Source organism: Macrosteles quadrilineatus, unplaced genomic scaffold, assembly GCF_028750875.1.
Source record: "Macrosteles quadrilineatus isolate MER2022 unplaced genomic scaffold, UCM_ALF_1.0 Scaffold_4__1_contigs__length_99947679, whole genome shotgun sequence".
Classification (NCBI taxonomy): Eukaryota; Metazoa; Arthropoda; class Insecta; order Hemiptera; family Cicadellidae; genus Macrosteles; species Macrosteles quadrilineatus.
The window spans coordinates 52983156-53010021 of NW_026542597.1; the positions used below are offsets into that span (position 1 = coordinate 52983156).

A 26866-nucleotide genomic window follows, 5' to 3' on the forward strand; every position below is an offset into this window, starting at 1 on the left:
TTAGATCAACTGCCCCTAAGTAGTCATTGGTTGATCTTAAACGTATACCTTCTAAATAGGTAAATGGGTTGTTAAAATAAGCGAATTGTTAAAACATACATTGTTATCAGGCTAATAGAATACATTATTGATGTATTGTATAGCTCGCGTTGTTATAGTAGTAAAAATGAAATACTAATTCGTATTTACATTTGGAAAAGTTCTACTAATTTATTTACATCTTTATAGTACAACATTGTTCGTTGCATAAAATATTGCTAACCAAACGAAGTAAAAAATGACATATATCATATAATATACCTATATACCAAATTGGATACAATTTGGTAACATCATGTACACAAAAATAAACTGTAATTAAAAATTAGAAGTAGTTTTAGTCAGTAAAGTTCAAATTAGTCTATTACAAGACGATGTTGTGGCTGGATGCTAATATACATGTAGCATGTACCAAGTAGGTTCATCGTCCGGTTTATATGCTTCAGCTCAAGTAGTATTGCGGTCAAGCGACCAAACGAAACGATGCGACCAGAGTCCAACAAGAAGCTTATGTAAAATGTAAGTATTAAAAAGAAACAACATTATAATAAACGTAATTTAATTTACCAGTCAATTAGTACTTGGGAAAAAAATTATACTCTTCTGTTGATGTATACAAAATAGTGGTTAATTTTTATCGTAATTCTAGCACTAGACTAGGACAATAATAACTTAAAATTATTTAGTAAATTGAAACGTGAAATTAAATTGTCCAAATTTGAGATGACGTTATCACTAAATTTTATCTTAGACGTCAAAATAAATTATTAATATTATTTTTAGAATCACGTGTAATATGACAAAAACACAAAAATCGATATAAAACAATAGACGTGAGTGCAGGTTCAATTTTATTTCTGCATTGAAATTAAGTTAGGCTAGTATTTTTTTTTTTTTTTAATAATAATGTAATAAAAATGTAAAAAAAACTAACAAACTCACCTTAAACACATTTCCAAATAAAATAAATCCAAAAAGACACAAAACCACAACTCACTAAAAGTACAACTAGACACTGATACGACGCGACGACGTAAGCTTCACACTGACAAGTGCACGACACACGGTAAAAACCGACGTGGAATCCTAACCTAAAATAAACACCCTAATAAACTAAATATTCATCACAACACATGACTAGAGATAAATTATCGGCGAAACATGAAAGTGACGCCACGAAAGAGTGACAACAACGAGTCGGAGACCGCGACCGTTTTTGAATGACTCCCCCACTTCGGCGACAGCAGACATAGTATTTCTAGCCGGAGTGAGTAATCAATAATTGTAGTAGCGCGTAGTGCCGCGTGAGTGCAGCACAGCACGGGCGCCAGCAGCGCGTGGTGGACAACGATGGAACTACGTCCAGCTGAGCGCTGGGTAGAATAATGTCGCGAGGCGGTATAATGATCTGCATTACCATTTATAAGCACGAGATCGAGTTTGCAGATGAAAAATAATCTACAACAAATGTTTATATTTGGTGTTGTGCGATTAAAAGGACATTGCTTATATGCAAACATAGATTTTCGTAAAAGTTATGAAAGAATTATTTTATTTTGGTCATTATGATGCATTGGAGTATGTTCATGAGTTACTGTAGCGTCCTATCATAGATTATATAGAATCAAATGTTTTTCAATAATCTTTTAATGTAAAACACTAAAATATAAAATAGTTTATATGAACAGCGAAAGTTATTTTACAGTCATTTGTAACTAGTACATTATGCAATATTGTTACATAATAGTATAGCCTATAATAACTTTAGTAGCCTACCTTTGCTATTAAAGGACTCTATGATACATAAGGCTGTGGTGTCGGGTGTACTATTTTTGTAACTCAATGTAGGAAGAACTAACTTATGATGATGTAATAAATGTACTTCAATGCTTAAGCATGGTGTTTTAATATTATCCAAGTTAATCTTGTTTAATTATAAATATTACTTAAGTAATATTGAACATGGTGTCAGGTGTGGGGTAGGTGTTATTTTTTCATCTACATAACATCGATGTTAAAGACTTTGTTATAGAAATGTAAATGAATTGGAAACTAACCTAACATGGATTTCAAGCCGCCGCGTGGGTTAGTAATTGACGATAATGTTGCTAACAATTGGACATTATTTAAACAAAAGTTCAAAAACTTTCTGCTCGCCTCAGGGAATGAAAGCAAGGAAGACAAGGTGAAAATAGCTATGCTGCTAAATTGCATAGGTGATGAAGGGATAGAAATCTACAACACATTTAAACCCGAAGAAGCTGATACACTGCAGAAGGTAAATGAACAGTTTGATAATTATTTCATGCCCAAGAAGAATGTTGTATATAACAGGTATAAATTTTTTACAAGAATTCAGCAAGAAAATGAATCAATTGAACATTATGTCACTGCTCTGAAGAGTCTAGCAAAGCCGTGTGAGTTTAAAGAAGACGAGGAGAGTCTAATTCGTGATCGTGTAGTGATTGGTATAGTGGATAAACAGCTTCAAGAAGTACTTCTTCGAGAAAGTGACCTAACCTTGACTAAAGCTTTAAATCAGTGTCGAGCCGCTGAACTAAGTAGACAGCAAGCGCAAATAATGCAAGGTAAGGTAGGCCTAAGTTCATATAATAGCATAGGCTTACATGCCATTAATAATACAAGACCTAAGTCGTACAATAATGGAAGAAGTTTTAGTTCTCAGAATAAAGCTAGTAATACTAGGCCTAATCAAAAACAAAGCTACCAGTCTTCTACAGTACGTGAAGATAAAAAGACAGCTCAAACATACAAGTGTTATAAGTGTGGAACTGAACATTCAAAGGCTAACTGTCCAGCGTACGGAAGAACGTGTAAAAAATGTGGACTTAAGAATCATTATGCCATTGGTTGTCAAAGAAGTGCCAATAAAAGTAAGCCAAATCATAATAAAACTGTTCATGAAGCTAAGCTAGGGTTAGAGGACATGGAAGATATTTTTATAAGTGCCCTATTCCAAGAAGACACAAGTTCACAGTCCAGTCCGCAGCATGCAGCCCAAGGAGGAGTCCAGTTCAAAGATGTGTCCAGAGAGGTCGTCGAGAAGATCAACAGCATGGAGAACAATAAAGTGAAAGTGTCATCGTGGATGCAACAAGTTAAAATTAATAATCAAAGTGTTAGTTTTAAACTAGATAGTGGTGCTGAGTGCAATGTGTTACCTGAACATGTAATGGATCAGTTGCAGCTATCCAAGGTCAGTTTAGAGCCTAATTATAGCAAAATCCTAAGCTATGATAATCAGGAGTTAAAATGTTTAGGAAATGTAATTCTTGATTCGGAGGTCAATGGAGTCAAATACAAAATTAAATATGTAGTGGTCAAAACTAAAAGTGTTCCAATACTAGGGTTAAATGCTTGCATAAAGTTAAATTTACTTCAAAGAATAAATAATTTAGAGTTAGATTCAGAGAGTTTAGCGTCTAAAATGAAGTTTGTAGACAAGCATAAAGAAGTTTTTACTGGTATAGGTAAATTTCCTAAGAAATTACATCTCGAGCTCAAAGATGGTGCTAAACCTGTTGTAAATTCAGTCCGAAGAATTCCTGAATCAGTCAAGCCTAAGCTTAAAGAGGCCCTTGATAGGCTAACAGAATATAATGTAATTGAACCAGTTGATTATCCAACTGATTGGGTAAATAATATTGTAATAGTAGAAAAACCAGACAAGTCCTTACGAATATGTTTGGATCCAATTCAGCTTAATGAATGTGTAAAGTTAGATCCGTATCCAATTCCATCGTCAGATGAGTTAGAACTATTGTTACGAGGAAAGTCTTATTTTACAGTACTTGACATGAAAGATGGTTTTCATCAAATAGAATTAGATAATGAAAGTAGCTTGCTAACTACATTCATAACTCCTTTTGGAAAGTTTAAGTACAATAAACTACCATTCGGGTTACGAGTAAGTCCAGAAATTTTTCAAAGATATAATGTTCAAATGTTTGGTGACATTCCTAATGTAGGAATCTATTTTGATGATTTTATAATTGCTACGGAAACAGAAACAGAACATAACACAGTCTTAAATCATGTAATGGAAAGAGCGTTAAAAAACAATGTTAAGTTCAATGCTAAAAAGTTACAGTTTAAAGTAAGTAGTGTTAAGTATCTAGGCATGATATTTTCAAAAGAAGGTGTAACTCCAGAACCAGAACGTGTAAAAAGCATTATTGCATTAGAAGAGCCTAAAAGTAAAAAAGAGCTACAAAGTGTTTTAGGTGTAACTAACTATTTATCTAAGTTTGTTCATAACATGAGTCAGTTAACTGAACCTTTAAGACAACTTTTAAAGAAAAATGTTGATTTTGTTTGGACAAAAGATCATACAAAAGCATTTGAGACACTTAAGTCTAAGATTGCTGAAGCGACATCGCTTAAAATATTTGATCCTAAAATAGATTGTGAAATTTTTGTTGATTCATCCAATTATGGGTATGGAGCATGTCTTTTACAGCAAGGCTGTCCGATAGCGTTTGCGTCTAAAGCACTAACCGATACAGAGTTAAGGTATCCAATAATAGATAAAGAAATGGCAGCTATGTGTTTTGCGTTGTCTAAGTATCATAAATTCATTTATGGTCAAAAGGTTACTGTGTATACTGACCATAAGCCTCTAGTTTCGATTGTTTCCAAGAACATGCATAAAGTTTCCAATAGGTTACAGAAGTTTAAACTAGAACTACTCAAGTATAACATTGAAGTAAAATACTTACCTGGTAAATCTAATGTACTAGCAGACTTATTGTCAAGGAAAGTTGATAAGAACATGAATGATAAGAATGATAGTTATTTAAACAGTGAACTTGAAAAATCTGTAATGGTACATAGTCTAAGTAATCAGTTAAGTATGTCTGAGAGTAAAAAGCTACAGTTTAAAATTGCTACTGAAAATGATGAAGTTTTGAACAAGGTTATCAAATACGTTAATGAAGGGTGGCCTGGTTATAAAGTATTGGATAATGCATTGAAACCCTATCATAAGATTAAGGATGAAATTTCCCATGAAAATGGTTTGCTATTTTTTGGTAACAAGATCATTGTTCCTTCTGTATTGCGACAAAGTATGCTAAACCTAATTCATGAATCACATCTTGGTGTAGTTAAATGCAAAGCTAGAGCAAGACAAATTTTGTTTTGGCCTAACATAAACAGGGACATTGAAAACCTAGTTTTAAGTTGTCAAATATGTGAAAAATATAGGTTTGCAAATGGCAAAGAACCATTGTTAAATCATGAAAAGGCTACTAGGCCTTGGCAGTTTGTATATAGTGACATACTAGAGTATGGTGGAAAAAATTATTTGGTTGTAAATGATGCTTATTCTAACTGGGTAGAATTAAGAGAGCTATTTGACAAATCAGCTAACAGTGTCATAAGAGTTCTAAAACATATTTTTTCGCAGTTTGGCGTACCAGATCGTTTTGTTTCAGATAATGTTCCTTTTAGTTCTCAAATGTTTAAATCGTTTGCAAATGAATATAATTTTGAAAGTGTGACCAGTAGTCCTTTTTATCCAAGAAGTAATGGTAGATCTGAGAAAGCAGTGGCGATATGCAAAAATCTGTTGAGAAGGGCAAAGGACAGTGGTAAAGATATCAAATTGTTGCTATTGGATTATAGAAACACTCCCCTTAACAATGTTAATGTTAGTCCAGCACAGTTATTTTTAAATAGAGTATTGAAGTCAAAAATGCCTATAAATACAAAGGCATTAAATCCAAAAATAGTTCATGTCAACAGAGATAGGTTAGATGAAAAATCTAAGTTGTATTACGATAGGACATCAAAGTCACTATGTCATTTTGATAAAGGTGATAATGTTTTGATTCAAAAAGGTAAAGAGTGGATAAGTGGTAAAGTCATTGAAAAGTTAAACTTCCCCCCCAGAAGTTATGTTGTTCAGGATAGATATGGTCAAGTGTATCGTAGAAATAGAATTATGTTAAGAAAGTGTTATTCTAAGGTTATTCAGTCTGATTATTCTGATCTAATCGCACAAACTAATTTTGGGTTAGAAAATATTGAAAGGCCTAATCAGAATGAGTTTGAGAATAATGTTAACATACCAGTACCAGTACCTAATGTTTTACCTAATAGGCCAGTAACAAACCAAACCACTAGATTCGGTCGAACCATCAGAAAGCCTAACCATTTGAAGGAATATGTTTAAGTCTGTCTGTTCATTTGTTTAATCAACATTTGTCTTTATGGATTTAAATCATTTTGATTAAAAAAGGAGGATGTTACATAATAGTATAGCCTATAATAACTTTATATATAGTAGCCTACCTTTGCTATTAAAGGACTCTATGATACATAAGGCTGTGGTGTCGGGTGTACTATTTTTGTAACTCAATGTAGGAAGAACTAACTTATGATGATGTAATAAATGTACTTCAATGCTTAAGCATGGTGTTTTAATATTATCCAAGTTAATCTTGTTTAATTATAAATATTACTTAAGTAATATTGAACAAATATTCCCTAAATATATGATTTTCTTGAAATTGTAGAGTGTTGTGAGTATACATGGTTAGTATTCCTTTAGTAAAACAACGTTTCTAAATCTTTCAGAAATGTTAAAAATACGGAAATAGTAAAACACTTAATAAAATATTTAAAATGACATTGCTGTAGGTAGACTGAGACTGTCTTAAAATTTGTATGACAAAATGTGTACGGTACAATAACCTTTACTTTTAATACAGTTTAAAAATATCCAGCAATAAACTTGATTATAAAATAGACAAAACATTGCATGTACCCTCTCAGACAACCTATCCTCATGTAACCTCTACTATTTGGAATTTTAAAAATACTTCATTCTAATGTTATTTTCGTACTGGTGTATAATATAAGGAAGCTAATGCTACAGTAACTAGATTTGATTGTGTTTAGAAACATCATTAAATCTACCTTGCACAATTAAAAGTAGTATGCAAACTAACAAGTGTTAAACACAGTCTAGCTCAATACAAATCTATAAAATCTAAATTCGCAATCAACGACAAATAGCTCAATAAGTCTTAAATCCTAACCCCCTATCAAGAACCAATTAAATACCTAAGCACATTTAAAAACGAAATTCAATAATTAAAGTTTAATTTGGCCAAACTCTTCCCATTTATAAATCCAATTTCCTTTCCGACAGACGATTGTAAAGTGAAAGGTCGTTATTCAAAAAGAAATTGTTTCAGGAAAATGCTTTAAATCTCCAAGGAAATTATTTTCCACTGTCCTTTGGGAGAAGTTTATTAATTATTACGAGGTCGAGATTTTCCCGTCTGTTTTTCTCGTTATTTACGGCAGCTAGGCGCAATCAGGCCGTTAACGATATCCCTACCTCCCCCCCTCACCCCCCTCATCAAGAAACCCCCCTTTCCCTTCAATCATCACCTCCCTTTACTCAAATTTTTACCCTTTTACCTACCTGCATGTATTCGTAATTTTATTATGTTCAGTTATTTCCCTTTTTATGGAACTAACTACACATTCCATCCCCCTGTTAAAGTCGTAACTAGTTTTAAAATAAAAACTAACAAAGTTCAAATAAGCCACCACTAAAGTGAGCAGATGTAAACTACTTTCTGCCGAACGTGTTTTTTTTTTTTTTTTTTTTTTTTGGAACGAAGCCAAACTCACAAGACTACTTGTAAACAATTGCACCCTATAAGTCACAACAACCATTATTCGTTAACAAAATTGTGGCGGTTTGAGGTGAAGTGACTCCATTCCGTTTACTTCACCCTATGAAACAACGTCTGACAACTAATCTGCTAATATTAAGCTAAACAAGTAAGTGTTGAAGAACCTGGGACCCAGGGAAGTTTTTTAGCATACTTTATTATGTTCAACTTGAATTCAATTTTATTTTTTGTAATACTCTGTTACATTTGAACAATTATTAATTTCACTACAAAATGCATAAAAATAGTATAATGAATATTATTTGTTAAAGATTTAGAATATGAAAAGTTTATTTAAATAAATTAAAGCTTGTTAATAAAAAAAACTACGTTTGGATTAATTTTAATCAAACCTCAATTACATTGGTACAAAATTAAACGTAAAGCAACTACGACAAATTACAAATCTGAAGCAAAAAATGTGACATTTTCAAAATGGAAAAGGCAGAACGAAAGAGAAGAAAGCATTAACAGTGTAATGAAAAAGGATACAAAGTAAAGGAGCACGCAGGTAATTTTTAGGTAGCTGCTGAAACTAACTATTCCGCCCCGTTCCGTCGTAAATCAGCCCTTAAACCACCCCCTCCAGCGCCCAAGATCTACAATAACCTTTCCTTTTAGTAGAATACCTGTTTTTATCTCACGTTATTTTAAAAACCTATTCGATTTTCCAATGCAGCCCACGATTCTACAAATTTGTGAGAGGAAAATTAAATTTGATTTGTTATACACTCATTATTGTAAAAATAGAGAATAAAAAGGAGGGGTTTGTATAAATAGGTGGTAAAAAGGGGATTATAAAAACAATTAAAAACAGGGTTGAAATTAGCATATAAAACTATATCCTGCAAAATTATAATTTTTTTTATTCATATTACATCATTAAAAATATTATGAAGTTGAGAAAGTATTCCTTGCAAGCCAGTGCACAATCACTTGAGATAGACGAATTACATTCTAAGGAGTGACATTTCAGTTCAAATATAAAAAAAATTTCGTTAGGTCTTTTTCATAGATAATAATGCGTTTTCGTACAATTATTTCGCTTATAAGGTCCTATAACGGAGTTTATAGTTTGTATTCAATGGGCAATAGTATATATTTTTTATAGTTTGGTGGGTAATATATTACTTTCGAATTTTGAATTGTATTTTGAAAGGACCATTGAACAAAGTAAGCTTTATTAGTTTAGTTGTTCGATAAATCCTAAATCCTAAATCTTCAGTATAAAATAGCCATGCTTAAGTTTTACTATTATAAATAGATTTTATTTAAAAACATACAGCTTGATGGGAAGAGCAATACAAGGACGAGTAAGATGCAGGAAACGTTATTTGACGGTACTAAATAACTACATTTTAACACAGACCTCATTAAAGCCTAATCTTTTTGTAAGTCTGAGTAAATAAGAAAAAACTATTAAAAAACCTAGAAAGACGTGTAGAAATAAAAATAGTTTGAACAAAGTATTGTCATTTTAACAACACTTTTTACTCAGAGGAGCTCAGGTAAAATTTCAGTAAAAAGAGAACAAAAGTTAATTCAATCGTAACTAACCCCTCGTTCGCTGCTTTAAACTATAATTTATAACTCGTCTTTCTCCCCTTTCACCCCTCTTCGTCACCTTCCAACTCTATTTCTCTCTTCCCATTAGACTCTCTGGAGTTCAATTATTCTGATTACAAGTTCCAAGTCATCTTGGAACGGATTAGGAGAAAAGAGGTTCTTTCATTTTCTGTAGTTACAGGTAAACAGAGTATGCCATTTCTATAGCTCGCCCGAAACCACAAGGAAATACTCGTAATTCCTACATAATGTAATTTGTGTGAAATTGTTATTTGAATCAAATTATTGTTACAAATATTGTAATAAACTCACCATTTCCAGTGGTCTCTGAGGGCGCGTTGGGTCGGCCTGCTTTGCCGTCCGCCGTCCATTCTTCTTCTGAAAAGAAAGAATAAATAAGTTTAACATTTGTATTATTATAGGAAACGCATATGATTTTACTTAATGAAGCTTAAATAAATGTTCTTGTAAAGAATTGATAAAAATAACGCATCAAAGGCTTTGTATTCATTGTTAAATATAATTATTGTCACATAAGCGTTCACAGGTGAGATGACGTATTTCCTTAATAGCGGAAAACATATTTAGATTTTTTATTTTATTTTACTGTTTTTAGGGAGAGGCAAGAAAATGCGTTTACGCGGGAAATCCATCTAAGATAGTTGGCTATATAGTGGTAATGTGGGTCTCTAACGGGGTTAAGACCCAAAGACTACCCGCTAAAAAAACCCTCTACTCTTCGGACACTAGCCTCGGAACACTTGTCGCACTTCATTTAGAACTAGTCCGAGTGTTTACACATTACGCGAATTTCTTGTTATCATACATCGCAATTGTTTAAAATGTTTAAACTCGTTTTAAAATCTTCCATTTTTATTCCAAACAGTTAAATACTAACCACCCCTTGTCAGAGAAACCCTACGAAAATAAATAAATGATTCAATAGTTGACTGCTTAAAATTGTTAGCTATTTTATCTTAATTTGTGTATGCTTTTACGGATGGTATAATTAGAACCAATGGTGGTCTTCGGTATCAAACACGTTGTCAGTTGATCATTGCTTCAAGATGTTTCATCTTCAGTCACATCCTACGCACTGAACATGTCTCTTCATAGGATGAAACAACTCTTAGCATTATTGAACTGAAGACGAAGTTGGCGCAAATAACCTCTATGTTTTCTTTATTCTTGACTTGTTGAGTTGAATTACATGACTAAAACAAGGCAATTGTATATTTCTGACCATTACCGTTATTAACCTGTCTTGAAACTTTCCACGTAGATATATCCTACAACACAAGCCACCAAGATGTAGCTGTGCGTGGCAAGGTACCATTGTGTAGATCCAGACGTTATTCGATTACGAAGGTACAATATAGGCAACTCTCGTGAGGCCGGCTTCTGTATCGTGGAACGTGTCTTCTGTGCTCTGCTCGAGTCAGTTCTGGCATGTGTTTTATGTTGAAATAAATATAGAGTGTCTTATAAAACTGACAACGAAAATTTGGAGATTTAAAATATTCAAAATACACATTTAAAGTATTTAAATCAAAATGAACCGTTAAGAATATAGGAGATTTAAAATTTTCAAAATACACATTTAAAGTATTTAAATCAAAATGAACCGTTAAGAATATACTAAGAATAAGAATACGCAGTCAAACTACTGACAAGAAAATTCAAAAATAACTAGTGATATTAAATTAAGTAAACTTATAACCACGACCATCTTATAAAATGTTAACTATGAAACCAATAAATAAACTAAATATGTAATTTCCGGGATTTTCAGTAACATACTGCCCATAGCCTTACCATCACACAGCACGTGTATTACAGCTAAATAAATATATGATTGGATACAGTGTTTGATTGATAATCAAAAGGGGAAGATTCAACCCTTAGAAGTCAGTATATTTTAGCGAATTTCCCTACAGGGAAGTAGCTATTACCGTAGGTGGCACGGTAAGACCTAGACCCGGGACCGATTTACTTTTTCATTTTGATGTCCCCAGAGGCCAAAAACGCCATTCGTTCAAATTTTTATAATATGTATATATACAGTTTGCTTGTATATATATATATATATATACGTCCGTGAACGCGATAACTTGAGTAATTTTTGTCCGATTTTGATGAAATTTGGTTTAAATGTGTAAAGCGGGATAAACTTGGGGTAAAAATTGGGTTTTCTCACTTTTGACCCTCAAAACACAAATTTTCCCGATTTCTCTTTAGACCTTTTAAAAGAGCTTAAAAAAACAAATAATTTAGTATATAAAAGTATTTTTGTTCGATTATTGGTAACGGAGAAAATTAAACAAATTGTACATTTAAAATTCCCATGTTATTCTTATGGAGAATATTGTCAAATGTTGTAGTTTGCTTGTTTATGGATATATTTTGATCAAACTTGGCAAATTAATTTATTTTGTACTAAGCTATCAATATTTTACTCAAAAACACACTTTATTAGTTTCCTTGTAGCAGCAAACCCAGGTACTCGTTAAACCTAATGTTATTAAAATATATTTAACTGAAAATCAATTAAAAAAAATGGAAATTCGCTTAGTCGGCAGGTTTGCTGCGGCGGGGGTATTTATGTTACAAAACTGAACCCTGGCTTAAGAAACGCCTGTTCTTCGTCTACTAGTCCAAGCCTACACAAGGCATCTATTTAACATTTATATTACGCTCATATTTGGGTTTAAATGCACCCAGTTTTGCTCAATGTTAATTGACAATAGTAAGAATAGTAAGAATACAGTGGCTATTTCCCTTTGAATAACCAATGTAAATTTCTACCGGTTTACGTATTTTTAGTGTGATATATTTTCCTACAAAATTAATTGAAAGATCAAGTCACCTTATTCTTGAGCGATATACTTCACAAATGTCCATAGCAAACAACGAAGTTTAAATACAGTATTTACGATTAAAACAAGGTTTATAAACAGAAAAATGTAAATTTCAACACATTTACCAAAATCTATGCAAATAAGTTCGAGATAAAAATTCTTCTATTACAGAAACCACTCGAAAGTTTTTTGTCGGCAAAACACAGAAAGCCAAAGAAACAGCAAGGGACCTCCTCGCTATTTTATTCCCAGCAGAAAGTTGGCATCTAACAGTGTTATTGTTCGTTACTTGTCTTGCGTCCCGAGAGTTTTGACTCTGCAACATAAGCTCTCTTACGAATACATCTCGTCGTGAAGGATTAAAGTTTATACACATCAAATAGTGTATCTTTTACAGCAAACGTAAGGGTGGTTAAAAACCAAAGCCATAAACTACTACTAAAGATATTTGCGTTAATGGGAAATTAAAAGACCATTTTTATAACAGACTTTATTATAAACGATCATGGTTGTCAGAAAAAAAACCATCCATATCTATTTTCTGTACACAGGAATTTTTTATTGTATCATACCAGTATCCATGAGAAATTTGTTTTGGGGTATTTTATTTTTTAGTTTCTTTGTTAAGATCTATTGACGACCCAATTTTGGAAATAGTATATTGAGTTTACTAGTCCTGAAAAAAGGTGTTTACCGGACAAGTGTGGTCGTTCCAGTGCGAGACAAAGTCGAGTAAGCTGGCGGAAAACAGCTGTTTTCTGAACTAAATTCTTGCGTGGAAAGTTCATCAAAACAGTGTAGTGTAGCGTAAAATAGTTTACTGCAAGATGTCCCTCAGTTTGGTTCGGTTCTACGATTGATGTAGGCGACGAAAATCTGTAATTGATTTCAACACATTCTCGAAGGCTCGAATTATTAAGTTCCATTTTAACTCGAATTTTCCACTATCCACAATCTAAACATGGTAAAAAAATGAATAATCCTATCAATAGTCAAAAATTAGAAGGGGAAAAGGTGAATGAACACATCATGGTAGTGAATTAATTTAAAATTATTTGCTTTAAAAGTTAAACAGGCTAATAATCCATACATTTACTTCCTTTAATCTTTATCCTGTTGCTCACGTATATCCGCTACTGAGCAGTTATCTGGGAGAAGAAGGGAGGAAAGATTTGTGGACGACGTGTTTTCCTTGCGAAACGCTTTTGTTACATTTTAGAACGTGTTTTACCTGCGAACGTGTTTAAATTGGTCCTTATACGATACATCGCCTTGTATTTCAAAATTATAATTCTGGTAGCATAAATTTAAAAAAAAATTTGCGATAAGACTTAAAAATACGTTTATCATTTTTTGGAAGTTAATTTTGAAAAGAAACAAGATGAGCTATTATAATATGCCAATTGGGAAAACTTTCATTTGAAACAATGAAACATATTATTATATTTAATAGTATTCGCCTAGTAGTCAGCAGAAGGTCACCGGTTCGATCCTTAAAAAATCAGTAGCGTTTTGATTATAGCGTTATTCAAACAACCACCTGTTGTCCTCAATCATTTTGTTTTGAGTAAATTCTCCTGACTAAAAAGGATTTTGTCTTGGTGACAAAGATACTCTTAGTCACCTCATTGCATTCCACCTCCATTTATCACTCTTGTATTCCAAATAAAATAAGTAGTGTTGTGTTCCTGGTTTAATATAATGCTTATGGTTTAAAAAATGATAGTACAGCTTAAATGATTAAGTCTTTATACGGTTCCAGTAATTTTTCTTATACGTAATATGTCTTCCTAAGAGTAATTTAATATTATAAGAGAGGGAATCTCACTTTTTTTCTTATTCCTGGCTATCTATCGGCTAGATTAGTAGGGGGAGGGAAGCACGTTTTAGTGTTTTTAATAAATTTCGCGTGCGTATCTTGTTTGTTGTAACCGTAAATTATATAAAAATTCAATAATTTCTGTGTGGACGAAGCAGTGCTTGTTTAAAAAAAGTGAATCCATTTATAAATTTTATTGGTAATTATAAGTGATAGGCCTGTTCTTTATTTGGCCATGTGCCAAGTCGTGTGTGAAACCCTAAGAATTTCAGTTAAATTTTAGATAAACATTTAAATCGAGAATAATATTAGCCTAACTACTAAACATCGACTAAAACTACTGATATTACAGGATCTCCAGAAAACTTCAATGTTTTTTCACCACTTAGTGATAAGTTTGATAAGAAGACTAAGGACACAAACTCGCTGTCCCTCAGGCTGGTAAACTGTTTAACCATCTTCATCTCTTTATCTGACAATGCCTCGCCACCGCGCTCATTAAACATTTACCGATGCCAAGCTAGCTGAGCGACGTTTACATTCGATCCGTTCAGTTTTAGAGTCGGTGTCTGTTTGGATACTGTCAATTTTTATCGTGATGACAGTAAAATGTTCATCAATTTAAAGTGACCATTTTCAGATGGAGGTTTATTTTACCCACCGAGGCAAATCCGACAGTTGAAGAGACTTTTTCAACCCGTGTGCTTTTGGTTTGGCTATATTTCTATATTACTACAATACAGCAAAAAAATCAGTATTTAATATTATGTTTATGTTTAGCCATATAATCTTATTAACCTTTTTCTGCTATACAAACAAAGAGTTGTTACTTATTTGGCCTCTGTTGGTTGCTTTGACTATTAGATGCATCAGGAAATACTTCAACAGCGTAATAAAAAATTCAAATTAATATAACAGAAATATTTGCCACTTCATTTAGTCTATATATCAATATTTATTACATAATAATGTGCAATGTAACACGATAATAGACACAGATAAACTCAAATTATGATATAATAACTAATTCTCTCTTTTACACAAATGCATGTATTGAATACTATAACGATAACTATAACCATTGACTATAGTCAATGCTATAACTTTATTTTCATACGAGTATTTAACTTGATTAAATATTAAAACTATTGTCTTTTGCTAAAAAAAATCTACGTCTCTCCTACAAAACTCTTCCACATTTCTGTTAAATTTAACGCCAGTCGAGTTTTGAGATGATATTGGCATACTTTTGCTTGAGATGTAATTGGTTTCTAAAATATTAACGTTTGTTTGAGCAGTAAATTTACCCAGTGCATTTTTAATTTTCCACAAGAAAAGCAAATTTAACTTCTTCGGAAACCTTAATGACCTCACAGTAATAGTAAATTATTAACAGAATCTGAATTAAGTAGCTTCGAAAGATTGTACTGAATTCTTGACAGGGGGCAGTTTTATTAGGTTGTGTACAATGTGAACGAGTAAAATTGCGGCGTAAGTTTAATTTTTACTATTATAAAACTGGGTAGATACTTTAATAATATTAATCAAAATATAAATATCCGTATACTTCAAGACATTCAAGATATAAGATATTTCGGAAACGTTTTATCTTTAGTTAGGTACTTAATTACTTTTGCTCGGAAATAGAAATTAATGGTTAGAAGACTATAATATCTTTTTTGTAATAATATCAATCACTTTCATACGTAAATAGAAAATCAATATTGTGATCATCGTTTTAAATGTCAGGTTAAATCAGTTAGCCTAATATAAAGAGGAGCATATTTTAAACTTCCCTATACTTTATTTTTATAAAAAAACTTCTTTATAAATTAAATTTTAAAGATAAAACATCAATGCAATGTCACAAATACAGCTCAGAACTGCGTGCAAGCTTAACCAGGTTGAGTATAATGAGTACATCGCGTCGCCCTGGTTATTAGATTATGAGTTTGCTCCTGTTACACTTGTGTCTTTAGCTCATCCGTAATCTCATTTGCTTTCTATTTCGTCTCGGGTTGTGGTCGTGTTTGTCTCTTATTTGTCATTGAAGTTATTTTGAAATACGTGAACTTGGTGCAATCTTTGACTGGAAAACACGTATAGAAAGGGTGTGATGGCTTTTAAAAATAATTTGACAATTTGTTGATATAACTGGTTTTAAGAATAGGAAACTCACAAAGTTAAAAATTCCGAAATTTCAGTTGTCTTTATATGTTGTGACATGTTCATTGGATTGCTGAAGAACACTGCTGCACAAGTGGTAGAGTGTGGGACTTCGGTTCACGAGTTCCCGAATCCAAATCCGTACAAACACCAATGACTTTAACTATGCTTAAAGCTGCAACCCTCTATACACAGTCTGAATTAGTGTGTAAAACTGTTCTAGGCTAGAGTTTAGGTGTTTGACGAGTTTAAAGTGAGTCAAGAATAAATTAATAAGTAGTTTATAAAGCAATCTTTGCAACCGTTTAGTAATTTTAACCAATTATATAAGAAAATTCACCATAGCCTTCATCAGTAATTGGAATATTGAAAATATGAATTATGATAGCCTATTTAAGAAAAACCTTTCAGTAAGATTAATAATTGGAAGTCAAATACGATAGGCTTTAAAAATAAGATTTGCAAAACCTCCGTAGTGACGAAAGCTTGCTAACAGTTAGTTAATATCAGCATTTCTTTAAGGCATTTTTATAAATAAGAAATACAACTTTAGCTCTGCAAATCATTTTCCCGACGACGACGTAGGAAACCGGAAGTGTCATTTCCTGAGTGAAATTGCAATATAATTCGATCCAAACGAAAGAAAAGTCATTAGTTCTGGTCGCAGCTTTTTTCTTTAACCAACAATTTTTTCTTTATAGTACATATAAAATTCCATACAACTTATAAGAGAGAAAATCTTTGAAGAATAGCCACTGGATGGAATAGGTTTTGAGCATAAGCTGAGTAATTAATATAATAAATTGGCAACTGGTAGTTGTATTCGAAAGGGTCTTATCACGTTTATATTTACAACTGATTTGATTTAAATTAACAACTAGAACTGATAAATTGTGTTATTATCCACATACACAGCATCTTATTTTACAACAAACCATACATGTTAGCATTAGCCAATAGATACGGCATAAAAACGATAGAAGAATTACTGTATTATCATATTAGTATTAGTATTTTAGATATTTTATAGATACGCTGGTGAGTGATTGTAGATTTTTTTCTAAAACAAAAGAGTTACGTTTTAATCCACAAATAACAATGTGTTTAATCCAACATGAGTTATTTCATAGTTGCACAATACATGGTCTAGTTAGACGATAAAAGGTGTTTGTGAATGTTTTTCGTAATATAGTGACAACACAAATCGTCGTAAATTAATCTGAAAATACTTGTTTCTAACACAATACGTCCAGTACAATTAAATCACTACTGTATTGTCAGATATAATCCCATCGAGTTTTACGAATAGTTGTTTCAAACTGTTGATGTAATATGCTTATGCAAACTTATTACTGGTTTATGAATATATCACGTAATACAAAAATGTACATTCTTTCTCATCTATTGTTCAGAAGACAAAAGTTATTTACAATTAAAAAATGTTTTATGCAACTAATGCCGATATTAGCACATTTTTAAACGATAAAAAAGTTGAAAACGAGGCTTGACAAGTGAGTTCTAAAACACACTTTGCTCACGAATCGCACATTATAGTTTGTCTACAGTTGTTATTATGTTACAAAGTTCTTACTTCAGTAGTAATACAATGATGTTCGAACGATAAAAAAGGTAGTTTTTACTGAAAACTAGCAGGTCAAAACTGTTGTTTTGTCCGGTTGTTATGCGACGTGAGCAATGTAAAATGCATTAGCAGTTTTGGAAAATAATTCAAGTGTTCAATGTTTGACAACTTGCATGACAACCTGTATAATTGCGTTTGACAAATGTGCCCAAGGCAGCCAGTAGCCTTCAACCTCCACTACTGATAAAATGCAGACCAGGAATTCTTAATTTCAGTGCTTCAGGTCAGGATAACATGTGACACGCTGTATCTGGCGTTCAATTTTATGTAAGATTATTAACTCAAACATTTCCACATAGATTTTTTGCACAATGCCCATATTACTCTAGAGTCTAGACTGACATTGAAAACAGCGAAAAAGGTCCATGCATCTTCATCCTCTGGCGTTTTCGAGGGTATGCAATTATGCATTCAGATTATATAAAAATACTTGAATTATATACAAAATTAATAGTCTAATAGTGAAGTAATAAATCAACGTACGACTCACTAAAAAAATATCACTAGGGTACTAAGCGATTTTCTTAAGAGAATCGACTGCATAAGGAAGTAAAAATAGTAGCTAAGAAACTCTTTGAAAACCACAAAAAAACATTAAAAATCCTATTTATTTTTTTAAATTTAGCTATAGCTTCAAAGATATTGTAATAACGTTCCCGTAAATGTAGGCGTTTATCACAGCCATGAATATCTTGTTCAATATCGCATGCCTTTGTGTACAAAGCGTCTTTGGTATTGAACCACAAATCAGGCCTCAATATGAAACAGGTTAGAATTTCATAAGCATGAACAGGGCGGGATTGGTTGGAAACAGTATTACAGTATAAATATATTGGCTAGAGCATTAAATGAAGGTGTTGTACATCAAATCTTTATTGTGAAAAAGATGATGTATTTTAGTATTTTCAGTGCACTTATCCGTAAACAGGGTTCATTTTCTAAAGGATTACAGTATTTGTATTTAATTGAGATAATCTTCAAGAAATTATAAAATAATTGCTATTTAAAATGGCTTCAAGGAACTTCAATTTACCAGATGAGGGTATTATTGAATAGCTGACAACCATTGGTGATTATCAGTTAAACATAACTGTAGTATGTAATATGTTAAAAATATATATTTATGATTACATTTTATTAGTTATAATTGGGCCTTTTGAACAGAAGTCCAACGTTCAATCTATTACATAGTCTAATACAAAAATGTATATAACATGATATATTTTTGTTATGTTTACTTACTTTCCAGACTAAGACTTTTTGAACGGTAAACAAACAATACCCCCGCCGCAGCAAACCTGCCGACTAAGCGAATTTCCATTTGCCTGAATTGATTTTCAATTGAATGTATTTAATTAACATTAGGTTTTATGATGACCTAGGCTTGGTGCTACAGGGAGGGTAAAAAAGTGTATTTTTGGTAAAATATGAATAACTTTGTATAAAATAAATAAATTTACCAAGTTTGATTAAAATATATCCATAAACAAGCAAACTACAACATTTTACAATATTCTCCATAAGAATAACATGGGAATTTTAAAATAACATTTTTTTGAATTTTCTCCGTAACCAATAATTAATTGTACAAAAACACTTGGATATACTGAATTATTTTTTTTTAAGCTCTTTAAAAAGGTCCAGAGAGAAATTGGAAAATTTTGTGTTTAGAGGGTAAAAAATTAGAAAAACCAATTTTTACCCCATAAAACCCCCCGTAAAACCCTGTTCCCATGGTCCGATCATGCTGGTTCGCGAACTCATTCAAGTTTATCCCGCCTTACACCTTCAAACCAAATTTCATCAAAATCGGACAAAAATTACTCAAGTTATGGTGTTCACGGACACATATATATATAAATCTATATATATATATATTTGAACGAATGGTGTTTTTGGCCTCTGGGGACATCAAAATGAAAAAGTAAATCGGTCCCGGGCCTAGGTCTTACCATGCCACCTACGGTAATAGCTACTTCCCTATAGGGAAATTCGCTAAAAGTAGGATTAATGAAAAAAGAAGTAAATAATTCAAAATTTCAATAGCGAAAATAGTGAAACCCCACACTGAAAATGTAATGTAGACATATAGTTTTAAAATTCAACCAAGTAGTAAAGCAAAACAATAAAATGTACTTAAATTGTTATTATTTTATACCGTTTGTAACATAAATGAATCTCTTGAATATATTAACAGGCCCAGTTTCAAAATTTGTGTATCACTGAATATTCATTCAATTTTGTAAGTTCTATGTGTTTTAAAACTCGCTCGTTCCAGAAACAAAAATTAAACTTTAAAATTGTCACCAGAAGAGTCTGAATTTGCATGAAAACCGAATACTGCAACCCTCTCTGAGGAAAACTCAATTTGTTCTCAATTTCACCACTAAAACTTTCTCTACGGTTTTTATTTAACATAACAATACAACATGTTGCATGTTACTTTACTGGAAATGTTGTCTAAGCTTACTCATAAAATGTGATGAATACATTTTAAATTTCAACAATTTTGGCCATATATTGTTATTAATTTGTAAGCAAAACAAGACAAATAAATGCAAACATTGTTAACAGGAGCTTCCAGAGCAAACCTTGTTCTCGTTTAATATGTTTAGCTCAATACATTATTTAACATAGCGTTTTTAACGAGTATGAGTGGATAATAAAGGAAGTACAAATTTGCAATAGTTCTAACATTTTTTATTTAAATTTAGGAATGTTATCTGTTAAAGTTCATGAACAGTTTTTCCATGTTCCCAAGCCGCGCCGCGGTATTCTCTCGACGCAATACTAGCAATACACGCGTGGCTCTGTATTGCTAAACTGCGCCGTTGTATTTTATGTTTACACCCAGCGTATTATTAAACTTGCTATGACAGGTAATTGGTTTTTAAATGTCGCGAACACTCTAATATAACATCAAATTTAAGAGTATATGGTAAATAATCAATTAACATTATAAATTTAAAAATTCAAAACTAGTGAGGTATTTCTCACAATCCTCATCGCGTTATAAGATCAGACGTTTTTATGCAAAGATTAAAGAGATTTGTTATATATTAGAAGTAAAGCCTGACGATAAAAACAACAAGCTCTATGATTTTATCGATTTTCAACTTTGGGCTTATTGGTATTTCTCAAATTTATAATTTAAGGTTTACTCATAAACACGTCTATTATTTTTTTACGTTGTGTAGCACTATTGTTGGACTTTAAGCTATTCAATCTTTATTACATTTCACATTTTTACTTATGGGGGGTTTGTTATACTTTATCTTATTTTCATAATTAAAATACACCAGAGCATACATACATTAGTTATAACAATAGCTACAGTTTCATAAAAGTTTTTGTTTCCATGTTAATCTTATGGAGAAATTCGAAAACTTAAAGGGCCCCGGGGCCTCACCCTCTAATTATTTTCCTTAAAAGAAAGTTTCCTGCACAACTTCATGTTACGTTCTTTCCAATGACACCAAAAACATGCCATTCGGTTCAGTAATTTCGGAGGAGTAATTGTCACAAAAAACCTGCTTGCGTATTAAATAAGTACTAGAGGTCGTCCAGTGGTCGAAAAATCGACCAAAAATATTTAAATGAAATGAAAAAAATAAATTAAATGAAAAATTATATATTTATTCAGGCAAAGTTAGGGCCACATGGTCGTTTCTTACACTATGTAATGTACAGTATTAACTCCAAACTGTAAATAAAACATGTGATAGGAATTTGTTTTGATTTTCTGTTTATATTTTGTTGTTATTTCGTCACCATCATGGCAACTCATAACTCCCATGTTATTTTTTTTAAGTTTTCAAATTCATTTTTTGTGCTTATTTTTGAGGCTATATTAATTTATAAAGGTATTCTGCACATCTACAGGAAAATATCTTTCCATCAGTATGCGTAGATTTTCCCTGCGATGCACACGAGCTGAGAAAAAAGGTTTTAAAGAAACATGCTTGCCTATTAATATATAGATATAGATAAGATTTTGTAACTAGGTTATACAACAGTGGGTATCGTGTGGGTAGCTCAATGCATGAAAATAATTCGTTACTTCATTTATCGTGTAAATAAATCCTTTAAAGTTAGTTTCAAAGAACATTACGTGAAAACAACCGTTGAATTTCATATCCTTAAAATGCAAAGGTGTTTATTAGCTGCGTATGTGTACAGTTAAGTAACAAATTAAAATCAATTGAAACAATTAAAACCACATCGTAATTTTAAACTCCTTATTACATTTTTCCAGTAAGGTTTGAGGTAACATTGACCAGGCATATTAAGGCAAGTTTTTTACATGCATATAGTAAAAATTCTAAAAATAATTGTTACATAAATAAGTGTAGTTTTTATTGGAATGCTTCCAAGTTTATGTATACATTCTAGTTTTATATCTGCAGTATTGTAAATAACAGACGAGGCTGGATAGAGCCGGCCTCTCCAGGGAATGTAGTTTGCAAACTCCACCAATTAACTGGGAACTACGAGAGATGAGGGAGATAATCTAACCTTAAACTCTAACAGGAAGATTATCTAACTCGAATTCTACAAGAGAGATAGTGACAATGCACATGCTTTATTCGATACTGAACTTACATTCTATCGGGGAAATAATCCAACCTTACATTCTTGTCAGTAAGATAATCTAACCTCAAATTCTTATCAGACATTCTTACCAGTGAGTTAATCAACACTCTGTTACTGTTATTAGCGAAAGATTCTACCCCCAAACTCTGTCAGGTATATAATCTAACGTCCAATTTTCTCATAAATTTAAAATACTTCTAGACTACCAGAGAGATAGTGCAGTTACACCATCTGATCTTCACTTGCTGAAAGTTACACTAAATTGAGTACTGTATGAAATGCCATACTTTAATTTTATTCATACCGCCATAAAATAATCACAACGTCTTAAAACAGCCACTTTGTTTTGCACGTTTATATCGTGGGTAACGAAGTTACTGTTAGTTGTGCAGAAGGTAACTCTAATGTAGTTATCCAGGTCTGTAGGTAATGCAGAGAGTGGGCAGTAATCAAGTTACTGTTCGTTAGTTTTCTGGGTTTTCATCAACTTTTCGTTGTATATTTAAAACAAAGATTTATTAAACCTCTAATTTAAATAGACACTTTGTCATGTTGATTATATAATTTTATTCACAAAACGTAACTGTGGATTTTCGAAGTATACATTTGTATAAGTTACACATAATATTTCATAGTTATCTATTTTTTGGTTTTTTTTACAACAAATATTTTATACGATCAGTTACTTTAGGTTCAACAATGAATTGATACTAAATGTATTTTGTTATAAACCAAATTCAAACCAGATTTTTTTGTTTTTTATAGAACTAACAAAACTTAAATCTTGACCTTCTCAATCAATGTAGATTTCACTTTTTTTTCATTCAGCTAGTTGGTGTATTTATGAGCTTTAAACTGCTAAGAGTAAAGGTTACAGCTTAGCTAATTGGACTTTTGAACACAAATCCAGTGAAGTAATGAAACTAAACAAGCAACTGTTAGATGGTGTGAGATATTCGAGTTTATAAACAACTTAACTTTTATGGCAGTAATGTGAGCATTAACAGAGGTTGGGCAGAATGACTGTCATTCTGTGGTCGGAAATGATGAGTCAGAGATGATGTTGATGGGTGGTGATTTAGAACTATGAGGTTAGGACCATTAGGCTAATGTCTGGCAAGTACATCACACTGGAAGTGCATTTTTAGAAAGAGTGTGCGAGTTTATAACGCCAAAGCATAAAACGGTATTATGCACAAAAATACATGCTTTTAAAAACAAGATTACATGTATTAAATCAACTGAAATCGTGTAGCGTTGAAGTAAGATATTTATGTAGTTTTTTAAATGTTAATTTTATTTTTTTACGAAAACTTCGACACATGTGTTATTAACATTCATAGGTTTTCACAAGGAACTTTACCCAATAGAGGTTCAGTATTTCGAGGTATTACTCGAAGCATGATGGACATTCTAACATATTTAAAACTTATCGTTTCGCCATTGACTATCTATACCTGTAGGTATATATAGTCAATGGTTTCACTTAATACTCACATAAATGTGAAAATAATTCTTACCTGAAACAGAGAAATAAAGAAACATAAGTAAGAACGTTTTTAACAAATGTTTAACATTTTTGTGGATAAGGCTTTATTTTACCATGGAGTTTGCTTTTATGTAACAATCGTAATACTTTTTATAAAAGATATTATTAGTTTTCAATGGCTCCAAAACAACTAACGGTGATGTCTTAAACACAGAAGAATTATATGTGTTAGCCTACACATACATATAAAATAAGAACGCGCCATGCTTATTTATGTGCTACTAATTCTAGTCGTGTTATTTTTAGGTAGAGACCTATTAGTATCTTTAAATAATTATTTCAAAAGGAAATTCAATTTTTCACATGTAATTAAATAGAAAATGGCAGTTGGAGAAATGTGTTTTAAACGCTTATTGCCTAATAACGTATAATAGTATCAACACAATTTTAAGAGCAATTTTTTAAATTTAATAAAGAAAAAGCTGCATTGAAGTGTTGAGATGAGATGGTGTTTAAATTTTCAAGATAGAGAGATTCCCAAGATAGCGAAGTAAGGGAGGAGAGGAAAGTTGTTTTGATACAAAGAGATGTTAACCCGCCCCCTGGGGCGAGTAAGTTCCCTGCAAGAAAGTGTAAGGGGGAAACAGGGGGGGAGCCCACAAGTGCTGTCATATGAGGAGGTTTAAACTGTTGAAACTAACACATAATTGTTATAAATGGAGTGTTTATTTGGGACATTTATTTTGTTGGCGTAAACGTTTTATTTGGAAAGTTACCTAGGTTAAACTCTAAAAGGAAAGACATGATTGTAGGCAAAAAGCTACACATTCAAGTGTCATGTTCAGTAAGAGTTGAAGGGCCAACGCCAAGTCCAATAATTGCTTTCGAAGACGGAGCCATTTTAGGCTAGGCTCGTTCTATGCCAATCAGTAAGGATAGTTTCCAAACGTTTGTTACCACAACAGAATTCCGGACTTAAGCCTTGTTTTTATAATCAACATAAGTTCAATCATTTAGATAGTCTCAACAATATTCGTGCAGGCATAGTCATCAAGCAATAAGATATTCTGCATTCGAAAAACAGTGTAAACAACAACATTACCTAAATCATTTATGTACCTGATTAGATAAGAAAACGTACGTAAAAATGGAATTGCAGTATAATAATAATGAGGAAAACAAGTAAGAAGACACGCGTTTGCAAACATTAAACATTCACTGCTCTATACGTTTGAGTATACTGTAGTTTATACATAACAGAAAATTTAAAGTTCAAAAAGGTACAAAATTGAATCGCTCGAGGCTAAGCGACAATCACACAACAATGAATGTAAATGTAAAGACAAATTAGCATTCCATGATGAAACATTCCGCAGTGTTGCATTGTAATTAATAACACCACAGTTGTGATGCATGCGAAGGTTTATTACAGCGGCTGATGCAACTGCACTGCTCTTTATGATTTATACTCTTCATAATAAAACTTTTGTTTTACTGCACCAACTATTAATTAAAACTGTCATGCATAGCAATTGGGACTGGTTTTACGTGAGAGGTGGACTTTACAATTTTAAGTGCGTTTTAAAATAAAGTTAATGGAAAAAATGTATTTGAAAAGTAAATTTTTTATGGTTTGAAACTGGCACCTTTCATTAATCATTGGGCTTGTTAAATGCCCTTTGGTAAAGGAACAACTCATTATAAATTATTATACTGCTTTTCTTTTGCAAATATCCCATATACTGGGAATAAGCTATTACCGTAGTCATTTTAAACCTGGACCCGGGAGCGATTTACTATTTTTCGTTGTTATGTATCCAGAGGCCAAAAACACCATCCGTTCAAGTTCATATATATTAGTTGAACGAGTTCACGAACTAGCGTGATTGGACCATGGGAACGGGGATTAATAGGGTAAAAATAGGGTTTTATTATTTTGACCCTCAAAACATAATAAATCCCAATTCCTCTCTAAACCATTCTGAAGAGCTTAAAAACAAACTTTTGTAGGGTTATTGATTACGGAGAAAATTCAAAAAATTGTTAACTTAAAATTCCTTTGTTATTTTTATGGAGAATAAGTAAGCTGTTGAAGTTTGCTAGTTTGTGGATATAACTTAGATCAAACTTGGCAAATTTATTTTTTTATACTAAGCTATGAATAAAAGCTGTTGGCGAGGCCAAAAAACCTGCTTAGGTTTGAGTGGCCCACTACGTAAGGTAAGGTAAGCTATTCATATTTTACGAAGAAGCACACTTTATTACCCTCCCTGTAGCAACAAACCTAGGTACTTGTTAAACCTAATGCTATTAAAATAGATTTAATTCAAAATTAAATCAGGCAAATGGAAATTCGCTTAGTTTGCAGGTTTGCTGAGGCAATGTATACCTATCTCGTCTTCAAATTCTGGGCTTGGCTAAAGTCACATAAAACAACAAAGATATTACCTAATGCATTCAATGTTTAATATTCACTCATCTTTACTTTGCCATTTACTATTGGATACTGAAGCTGTATCATAGTCAAAATTAAAGATTAAATTCAAGTCAAGACTAAAAAAGTCAGTAAAAAAAAAAGTCAGTCAAGATTAAAGTGAGCACCCTAAATCAAGCTGTATAACTAATTTTATAACAATGACATGAAAGTAGACGGTTTATACTTTTTTATAGCTTATACATTTTAATTTTGTGAATAAAACCTTTACCAATCCTATAAAAAATTATTCCCCGATTGCTGATAATATTATAATACAATCTTAAAAAAGGATCATAATATTAGTGGTATTTACAACCAAACACATTTTTTACATAAACAACATAGTTTGGATGTATAATACATCTTACAAGTAGTTTACTTGGAAAATACCACTGATTTCTTGAAGAAGATATCGTGAACATAATGAACACCGAAAAATACACGGAGTACGGGTAAAGAAACTATATCAGAATACAGTTTTTTATACTTATACTTTTATTAGTGTA

At 32.1% G+C, this 26866-nt stretch overlaps 1 protein-coding gene across 21 annotated transcripts in view; it reads right to left on the reverse strand.

The window, feature by feature from the left end:
- LOC128991727 (coiled-coil domain-containing protein AGAP005037) overlaps positions 1 to 26866 on the reverse strand; it is a 384196-nt gene that overhangs the window by 158189 nt on the left and 199141 nt on the right. For all 21 annotated transcript variants that reach the window (XM_054414856.1, XM_054414861.1, XM_054414860.1 and 18 more), the window contains exon 3: positions 9630 to 9695. In XM_054414856.1, coding sequence (XP_054270831.1) covers positions 9630 to 9695 — 66 coding nt within the window. The remainder of the gene's footprint in view (positions 1 to 9629; positions 9696 to 26866) is intronic.